Genomic DNA, 10760 nt, shown 5'->3' on the forward strand with positions numbered 1-10760 from the left:
CATGTTGTTGTTTCAACAGACGCTTCCAACACGGGTTGGGGGGCCGTGTGTCGCGGGCATGCGGCTGCGGGCCTCTGGAAGGGTGCCCAGCTGCATTGGCATATCAATCGCCTAGAGCTGTTGGCAGTGTTCCTCGCTCTCCACCGCTTTTTACCGGTGCTGGAGCGGCAACACGTGCTGGTCAGGACGGACAGTATGGCGGCGGCGGCGTATATCAACCGCATGGGGGGTATGCGCTCTCGCCGCATGTCTCAGCTCGCCCGCCGTCTGCTCCTCTGGAGTCACCCGCGGCTGAAATCGCTGCGCGCCATTCACGTCCCAGGCACGCTCAATCGTGCAGCCGATGCGCTCTCACGACAGCTGTTACGCCCTGGAGAATGGAGACTCCACCCCGAGTCTGTTCAGCTGATATGGGCGCGATTCGGGGAGGCCCAGATCGATCTGTTTGCTTCCCCCGAGAACGCTCACTGCCAGTTGTTTTTTTCCCTGACCGAGGGCTCTCTCGGCACGGATGCACTGGCCCACAGCTGGCCTCGGGGCATGCGCAAGTATGCGTTTCCCCCAGTGAGCCTGCTCGCGCAGTTTCTGTGCAAGGTCAGGGAGGACGAGGAACAGGTTCTGCTAGTTGCGCCCCTTTGGCCCAACTGGACCTGGATATCAGAGCTCTCACTCCTCGCGACGGCCCTCCCCTGGCGGATCCCTTTGAGAGAGGACCTACTCTCTCAGGGACAGGGCACCATCTGGCACCCTCGCCCCGATCTTTGGAACCTCCACGTGTGGTCCCTAGACGCGAGGAAGACTTAGGTAACCTACCGACTGCGGTGGTTAATACCATCACTCAGGCTAGAGCCCCCTCCACGAGGCGCGCCTACGCCCTGAAGTGGAGTCTATTCACTGAATGGTGCGTCTCTCGCAGAGAAGACCCCCGAAATTGCCAGATTAGTGTTGTGCTCTCTTTTCCTTCAAGAGAAGTTGGACAGCAGGCTGTCGCCCTCCACTCTCAAGGTTTACGTGGCCGCCATCTCCGCTTATCATAGCGCGGTAGCTGGCGGCACCGTGGGAAAGCATAACCTGGTCATCCAGTTCCTTAGGGGTGCTAGGCGAATTAATCCATCTCGCCCCCCTCTCATGCCCTCTTGGGATCTCGCCCTCGTTCTCACGAGTCTGCGATCCGATCCCTTTGAGCCACTCGAATCAGTATCTCTAAGATTTCTGTCCCTGAAGACAGCTCTGCTGGTTGCGTTGGCCTCCATCAAGAGGGTCGGGGACCTGGAGGCATTTTCGGTCAGTGACTCGTGCCTGGAATTCGGGCCGGATTACTCTCACGTCATCCTGAGACCCCGCCCCGGTTATGTGCCCAAGGTTCCTACCACCCCCTTTAGAGATCAGGTAGTGAACCTGCAAGCGCTGCCCCCGGAGGAGGCAGACCCAGCCCTTTCTTTAATTTGTCCAGTTCGCGCTCTGCGCATTTATGTGGACCGTACTCAGAATTTTAGATCATCTGAGCAGCTCTTTGTCTGTTATGGCGGTCGGCAGCAGGGAAGTGCCGTATCAAAACAAAGATTATCCCACTGGATTGTGGATGCCATTTCACTCGCTTATTCGAGTCGAGGTCAGCCGTGTCCCCCGGGAGTTCGTGCACACTCCACTCGGAGCGTTGCATCCTCTTGGGCGCGTGCACGCGGCGCCTCTCTAACAGACATCTGTAGAGCTGCGGGCTGGGCGACACCCAACACATTTGCAAGGTTTTACAATCTGCGAGTGGAGCCGGTTTCCTCAAGGGTATTAGGTAACCCTTTGGTGATTGAGGAGACAACTCGGTAGGGTGTTGAAACACGCTTGCGGCGCCATTCTCCCTAACACGGAGGTACGTGCGCCTTTTTTATCTGTCAGTAAAGTTCCCCGTCAGGTGAGCCCTGCAGATTCCTCCGTGGCCCCCAGCACTGACTCAGCGGAGGAGTCACTTGCTGGCCCACTACGTTGTAGGTCTGCCCGCTGGTCAGCCCGCGTTTTGGGTATAGGTGCCTGCTATGCGTGATCCCCACTAGGCGATCCCATATGCTTATTCCGCCACGGTTAAGTCCCCCCCCTGGGCGGACCCGTGTCTTCCCTCTCCGCTAACCACTCTTTTGCTATGCGTACTCCCCCTTTTTAGGGCTAGTCCATAGGTAAATTCTGCCATCTATCCCCCCCTTGGGTAACGGATGGCCTCCGCAGCGTCCTCCCTATCGGGATTGCACGCTTCCCAACGTACTGTCGTATTTCCTAGAATTATCTAGATGCTCACGACTTCCCAAAAAATATATCTAAATCCGTAAAACTTCTGTTGAAGTAGGATAAATTAGGGCCAGGGACACGTTGGAGGACCGCGCCCCCCATGATGTGGGTGCGTCACGCTTGCTTGACTATCTCCTCATCGGGGGTGTTGGTAAGGTGCAGTCATTATGGCGCTTTCCATATTCTCCCATTCATGGCACTGAAGTTCCCCAACCGAAGGGGAACGTTCGAGGTTACAGAAGTAACCCTTCGTTCCCCGAGGAGGGGAACGGAAGTGCCATATTCCGTCGCCATAATGACTGTCCCTTAGCTGTTTGAAAGTCTCTTCAGCTTAAAAGGATGGCGTCTGCTGGCTTCAGGTGTGCTTATATGCTGAGATAATTGCAGATGTCGCACACCTGCGCAAGCTTACGCTGCCAATTAATTTCATTCATTGGCCCGTTCAATACTCTCCAGATAAGCGGCTTCTGATCCGAATCCTCCCATTCATGGCACTTCCGTTCCCCTCCTCGGGGAACGAAGGGTTACTTCTGTAACCTCGAACGTTCTTTAATTTTATTAGTGATCCCTAAAATGAAAATAGTGATCCCTATTAAACAGAATGCCTGAGCGTATTGCCCAAAACGTGTTTCAAAGAGTGAAATGACTCACCTTAAAGGGACTTTGGTAACACGTGTGATTTGCTTCCCTGACAGAGTCAGAAGCTGCAGGACATTGAGCATCGCTCAGCTCGAGATGCTCAGAGCCGTCAGGAGCTGCAGACTCTGAGGATGGAGAGTGTGGAGACGCTGCAGGAGGACGTGCTGGACCGAGAGAGTCAGCTGAGGACACTGAGCGCACAACTTCAGAAACACACCCACGACACACAGATCAGACAGCAGCGCAGCCACAGACACATCAGACAAGTCAGTCTCAGCTCAACGCATTACACACAACTAAACCTTCAATAATTCTCAGCTTTTGGACCTATTATGCACCTTTATACAAGATGTAAAATAAGTCTCTGATGTCTCTAGAGCAGCGGTGTACAACTAATTTTAGCTCAGGGGCCATATGGAGTAAAATCTGTTCTCAGGTGGGCCGGACCGGTCAAAACAATGTACCATATTTCAAAAGGTACATTTTCATACGACTGAACTCGCATGAAATAGCCATTAAACTGACAAAATGTTAAATAGTTACATTTCCTCGTGAGATCCCCTCAGTGTGCAGGGCTTCCCACAGGTTTGAAATATACCTGCAGTGGTAGCCGGATTGAAAAACACCCTTTTCCCACGGCACATAAATTAATGTGCAAAAAATAATGTGATTTTAACTTGATTTTTATTTGTTATGACACTGTTATACACCTTTTTTTTCAATGGGTTAAAGTTATTTTAAAAAGGCTGTTGAAATAATAGAAATCCACTATTTCTCTTACTTTTATGATATTTAGGAGCCATGTGCACACACTGACAGGTAAAGGGTCTCTCTCTCTCTCTCTCTTTCTCTCTCTCTCTCTCTCTCTCTCTCTCGCATGGTGCCATAGCTGTGAATGCGTTTGTTTCAATTATAAATCCAGGTAATAGTGATGAATGTCCTTTTTGTTCTCAACGTGAAACCCTATATCATGCTTTTATGTTATCTTTCTTAACTAACTTGTTTGTTCATTTTGGCGAGACATTTTCTATGGAAACGTTTATTTGTGGTTATAAGTATACACGTAAACGTCGTTTTTTTTTGTCAGTTATTAAATTTTCTTTTGGGTCAAGCAAAAATGGCAATTTATGACACTAGAAAAGTACAAGTTGAGCAAAACTCAAGTGGCTGTTTAAAAAAAATTTTTTTTAACTTGGTAAAATTCAGAATTTTATTTGATTTCCAGTATTACAAAACAATGGGTGATCTTATGTGTTTTGAAAAAATTTGGTGTCACAAAGAAGTTTTATGTCAAATTTGTGATGAAAATTTAGAGTTTATGGTTTATTAGGCTGTTTTTAATTTTTATGTGTAACATTTGATTGTATAACGTCTTTAAAATGTTTATTAAAGGCGTGTTGAAAATTCAAAAATTCTCTCTCTTTCTCTCTTTCTCTCTCTTTCTCTCTCTTTCTCTCTCTCTCTCTCTCTCTCTCTCTTTCTCTCTCTTTCTCTCTTTCTCTCTCTTTCTCTCTCTTTCTCTCTTTCTCTCTCTCTCTCTCTCTCTTTCTCTCTATCTCTCTCTTTCGCTCTCTCTCTCTAAAGTTGCTATATTGGAATGACATTTACAGTATTGTCAAAGCATTTTTGATATGTATAAAGTATGTAATATATTAACACAATTAAATTATTAAAAGAAACAGCAAAGGAGAAATAAATATTTAAAAAATGAATAAAATATGTAATTTTGACAATGAGTGCCGCTGTTTGGGCCTGTGTTTACTGTTTTAAAAATATAGAGTTCCAGTTGACGACAGCATCAAAGCAATCAAGAAAAACTGTTATCATATTAACAATATATTGCATAATTTGTACTGTACTGTATGTACTGTTCCATTCTTCTATTCTTAAATAAATTACTTAAATTACTTTAAGTAAATTACTTGCTATTAACGTATTACACCTAAAAGAGTTAAAAAATAATCTATTACTGAAAACTGTACAGTTCATCAAACTTAATTAATTTTATTTATTTATTTATTTGACATGGACATCACAATTACAATAGACAACCAAATGCATTTATTTAAGTGTTTTAGCAAACTTGCTAATTCTCAACACCTGTCCACAGGAGGCTTGACAAAATTGACAAAATGGAAATATAATAAATACGTATATACACAACATTATAATTCTTTTACACAAATTCACTTAATTGTAACAAGTCGAAGTAATTTGTTTAAGTTTTCACTTTTTACAGTGAAACATCTGGGCCAAATACTACATTTTACATCTGGCCCAAGTATTGTGTGCCGCCTTAAAGGCTGTGTCACCTCTGCCAAACCAGGGCCATGTTTGGCCCACATGCTGTATGCCAGTGCCGGATGAATGCCTGTTGTGCCAGATTGATGACAGATCTGGGCCAGAATTCTTTGCTGTTTTGGATATTGACTTGCCTAATTACTCCAACTTACCTAATTAACCTAGTTAAGCCTTTAAATTGCACTTTATCATGGCAAAGACAATATTGGTTATTAGAAATGAGTTATTAAAACTATTGTTTAAATATGTAGTAGAAACATTGTAAAAGCATTATATATACACTAATAATTCAGTGTAAATGCTTCTGTATTGTGAAGGTGAGAGGTCAACTTCATCAGGAGCGAAGCCTGAAGCTCGAAGCCTTCCAGCATGTGGACAAACTCCACAATCAGATCCAGAATTACGAGGCAGCGCTGCAGTGTAAATCCACTGTTCCTTCAGGTGCTCACAGTACTGCTTTATATTATCTGCTTGTATTTAGGAAGCGCTTTTTTTTATACTAAGTTGCTTTTTTTCATGCTTCAGGACGACAGAGTTCCTCATCAAGAAGGCTACGTTTAAGAAATGCATCAGCAGGTAAGTCAGTCACTTTCTGGTGTGTTTTTGTTTCTAAGCTTGATTTTTTTCCCACCTGTGTGTGTTGTTGTGTCGCAGGATTGCTCAGAAACAGCTCAGTGATGTCTTCCACAAGCATGAGCTTTATAAACCCGCTGGAGGAGTTCAGTGCTGATGCTGTATGGAGAGAGACTTGGACGCCTCTGGACAGACCTAAAACAGTGAGTAGGACTCATTTAAAGGGATCACATTGTGTACTGAAATGATTCATTTCTTAAACTAAAATGTTAAATGGAATAGAGTATAATATTAAAAATATTATTAATATTTTAGTATAGTATTAATATATAAAATTGAGTAGGCTAAACTGTCTGTAGTGTATGACTGTGGATTAGTGTGTATGGATGTGTACTGGAAGGGCATCCTCTGTGTAAAACATGCTGGATAAGTTGGTGGTTCATTCTGCTGTGGCGACCCTAGGTTAATAAAGGGACTACGCCGAAAAAAGAAAATGAATGAATGAATGAATGAATAATTGAGTTTTCAAGTTGTGTAACTAGTACTGAAATTATGTAAAAATTTAAATATTTAATTAATAAAGTAATCTTAAAATAAAAAATAATGAAACCAATAAAAAAAAACACCCAACAAAATTAAATACAATTTTGACTAACATTAAAACAAAAATACATTTTATAACAAAGGAAAAACAAATAAACCTGAATCTGAGTCATATTTTAACAATGGTTCACTACCATAAATACAAAAAAAAAAAAAAAAAAAAAAAAAAAAAACTATACAAGTTTTTTACATTTTAAGACTTTTTATTTAAAAAAAAAAAAGCTTAGCTCTATAAGGTTCTTTCTGTGAGCCAATCAGCATTTTGAATGCATACACGAGGACCATTCAGGATCAGCTTTCTTGGTCATTTTGCCGGACTTCTCCATTGACAGCAGGAAACACCAGAAAGACAAAATCACACAATATCAGAGTCAACTAAATATTGCCGCACCACACAAAATTGACATGTTTTTACATGTGAAGCATTTCTTGACATTGCGATTAAGTGGTACATTTTACATTGTTGAAAAAGAAACAAATATTTAAAAAAAAAAGATGCATTAAATGTGAAATATTTTTGTGTATATATAGTCCGGGAAACATTTTTCAGTGTTTATTAATCTCAATTGCTCATTGTCTGTTTTCTTTTTAAGTCTTTAAATTTGATATTAAGCTTTGAAGGGTGAATACTGAATTTAATTCATGGGGCAAATAATGTAATAAATATATTTCAAAAATTCATATCAAGCATAAAATTGTATAAATATGACCATATTAATTAGATTAAATTAACATCTACACTGGATAAAATATTTAGCACAGCCTTGTGTGCCTAATTTGAACAAGAAAAAATATTCATCCTAAAACATGAAATAAATGTTATATAAACCAAAACTGTAACTTTCTCAAGCATCAACATATTGTTACAACACCAAATTATATATTTATATTTTATTGTATTCCTTGAAAAGTAATGCTTCAATGAATGATCTGCCAGACAGAACCTTTTAATTCCAAGTGGAAAAAGACTTTTTTTTTAGAATTAGAAGGTTCTATCTGCATTTACCGTGGTGTTTTTACTCCAATTTGCAAACTTGGAGAACTTTGATAACTTCCGTTTAGAGAACACTAAGAGTCTCTGTCATGTTAATGTAAAGAGAAGTGCTTTACACATACTGTTTGCTATATGGAATGCAAAAACTTTGAAGCTCAATATCTCAAAATCATTCAGAACGCAAATAGAACCGTATAATTCTAAGTTGACGCTATGGTAACCTTTGATTTGTCCCGCCACCTTGTCTGAAAAGAGAGGGAGAATGATGGGGATGGTTTCAAGATTATCAATTCAAATTTATTGTAACCCTTTGTTTGTTTATTTTATAGTTAAAAGCTGACTGAAATTAAATGTTTTGTTTAAATGGTGTAAATGAATCAGATTTTGTTTAAATGTACAGTATTGTGTAAAATAATAGCTGTACAACGTGACCAACCAGAATAATGCAGGTTTTTAGTATATTTTTGAATTGATAAATGGCAAACAAGTTACCAGTAGGTGCAGTAGATTCCCAGCATTCATGACATCCACGCTCTTAAGGCTGTGCAATTGGGCAATCAGTTGAAAGGGGTTGCCTGTCAGTGAAAGTTAGGGAATTTGACATGTATCTTCCATTTGAATTTTTGAGTCTTTCCAAACGTCTTCTGGACTGTAGATCACAGAATAAAGAATGTCATTTAAATGCTTCATTGAAAATTCAGTTTGTTTGTTTTTGTTCACTGGCAGAACTCCACTGGTGTTGTTCTGGATATTTCTGAGGCTCTGTTACCCAGTCTTCCTGATGGCGTCGCATCTTCTCACCTCCACAATCGTAGAGTGTTTCACAAGTAAATCAGTCAAACCACACACTCACACAAGTTGATACTTTTTGCCACTGTAAAAATTATAAGAAAAAGGTCACAACAAATGTTTTAATGCTACTTTAACTTATTTCAACATGTTAGTCAGGTTTTATGTAATATCTTTTGTCAGTTTGACTGAAGTAAGTTTAGATGAATTGAAAATGTAATTGAAAAAATTAGGCAGCAATATTTTGGAATATTCTTCCACTGTTTACTTTAGTCCAGAGAGATAGCACCGACAGGGCAAAATTATTGTTTAATTATTTAAAATGGAGCATTATTCAGAAAGTAATGTTTAGCGATTATTGTTTATTATATTATACATATTCAAATCTACTTTACCCCAAAAAACTAAATAAATCATGTTTAGGAGCATGAAGATTGTTTGCGTTGTTTTCATGATCATTCAGCACTGAGATGATTTGTACCAGGGCTAGTGTAGTTACAAAAAAAACAAAAAAAAAACTTTTCATTTTCTTTTTTATTACCTAAACTAAATTGTTAATGTAATGTGTATTTATATAGGGCATTTATTGTGTATGGTCATTGTGGAAATATACATTTCTATCATCTAATTCCAAATGAACAATAATCTATGCATAACTGAAATGCTTTGGTTTTTAATTATATCATTTCATTAACATCCCAGCTAGGAGGGACATTTAACCTTTGTCTTTCTAACTACAGGCTAAGCCAGTGATGCAAATGCTTTAAACAACTCTGTCTTTGTCTTCGGGTGTTGCTTTTATGCTACAGAAATCTATTGTTGATTAACTTGTGTGGTCAGTAGCTGGGCCGGTTATAAACCTCTATGCCAGTATCATGCTGACTCCAATACTGAATTTGCATGCTTTGTTTTAACCATCTTCCCTCCTCCAAAGAACACAATATAGACACGAAATCTTTGTCTTAATTCAGACTTGTGCGAGACTTGATAGAACTTGCAGATTGCAGACCTCCAGTAGGCTCTGCGGACACATGGACATTTTAAAGACGCTGTATGACTGCAGATCAACCAACACGTCTCAATAAAGGAATTCTGCTTGTTTCGAGTCTCCTGGACTGGGTTCTTCTCTTCTTTTTCACTCATTTTTTTTTTTTACAACACCATACACCCAAAGCACTTCAAAATAACCACTATTTTGCAGCATCCACTTGGATAATGTGACAGCAGCCACAGGACTACGACGCCAGTGCGCTCACCACACACCAGCTATTGGTGGAGTGGAGAGACAGTGATTGAAAAGGGGTTAGGGGGGGAGTTTAGGTAGCTAGCTCGAAGCCAGTAGTGCTGTCGGTAAGAACAGAGGTCCAGTCTAGTCACTCCATAAAAGCCACTTACATGATTAAATACACACACACAGGAAAACAAAGGAAATCAAATTCAGTCCTCTGCACAGTTCAGCCATGTGCAGCCAGAAAATGGCAAACTGTGGGCACAGGTGCAGTTAATAAAGCCCTTGAGGCAGTCCTGATTGGCCAGAGATTGAGTGAATTGAGATTGGAGTGAACCATAATCTGAACAGGGGTGTGACACTATTGAATTTGCAGTTTAGGAACACAAAACTTCTCAACAGCCGCCCCCAAATTTGTAATGCAAAATTTGACAGTTTACGGAGGATCAGGTAAGGCCGGGAGAGGAACCAGGCGGGCAGTGGGCCTTGTGTAGATCCGGTCCTAACCTGAACATCAGCAATCCTACAACGGCCATCCTTGCTGGGATGGAGGGAGATTACCTTTCCTACTGGCCACTGAGATCTGGGAAGTTGGGGATCAAGAATAAGAACAACAGTGTTAGGCTGCAAGTTAGGACTGTCAGTGCGCCACTTCTGTCTGGACTGAAGAGAGGGGAGGTCATTTCTGATGAAATGAGCCCAAAAACGATCAGAAAGGATTTGACTTTGATGCCATTGACGGCGACTGCACAGTTCAGAGTCAGGGTATGTTACGAGAGGAAGGGTAACATCATGCCGCCCCATCAGGAGCAGTTAATAAAGCGCTTGAGGCAGTCCTGATTATCCAGAGATTGAGTGAATGGAGATTGGAGTGAACCATAGTCTGAACAGGGGTGTGACACTTAAGTTTGCAGTTTTGGAACACAAACCTTCTCAACAGTGATAAAGCCAATTCGGATGATGGGGATGATTGGGAGGCCATGATAGGTAAGGGCCGATGGAGGAAATTTGGCCAAGACAACCAAGTTACACTACCACCCTTAACAAGAAGTGCAATGATTTTTAATCATCACAGAGTGTCAGGACCTCGGTTTAACGTCTTTTCTGAAAGACAGCGCCCACTGACAGTATAGTGTCCCCTTCACTTTTACTGGGGCATTAGGACTAGCTAGTTGCAAATTTGTAAAGTTGTGTAACTAGTAGTGATGGTGAAATTAAGCTTTCTAAACCAGTGAAGCGCTCGACTCAATTGTATCGGAAACAGGTTCGTTACTCAAAGCTTTCTAAATCAGAGCCCGAAGAGGACCTCTGCTGGTTAAAGTGTGGGAAAGCACTGTTGCAATAATGTCAAATGTT

At 41.3% G+C, this 10760-nt stretch overlaps 1 protein-coding gene across 3 annotated transcripts in view; it reads left to right on the plus strand.

Moving 5' to 3' along the window:
- ccdc162 (coiled-coil domain containing 162) overlaps positions 1-9284 on the plus strand; it is a 93221-nt gene extending 83937 nt beyond the window's left edge. For all 3 annotated transcript variants that reach the window (NM_001443253.1, NM_001443255.1, NM_001443254.1), the window contains 5 exon segments: positions 2973-3182; positions 5535-5658; positions 5743-5793; positions 5872-5993; positions 8114-9284. In NM_001443253.1, coding sequence (NP_001430182.1) covers positions 2973-3182; positions 5535-5658; positions 5743-5793; positions 5872-5993; positions 8114-8218 — 612 coding nt within the window. In that variant the 3' untranslated portion in view covers positions 8219-9284.
- Positions 9285-10760: the final 1476 nt, after the last annotated feature.

Source organism: Danio rerio, chromosome 17 (genome assembly GCF_052040795.2).
Source record: "Danio rerio strain M-AB ecotype USA chromosome 17, GRCz13ab, whole genome shotgun sequence".
In the NCBI taxonomy this organism is placed as follows: Eukaryota; Metazoa; Chordata; class Actinopteri; order Cypriniformes; family Danionidae; genus Danio; species Danio rerio.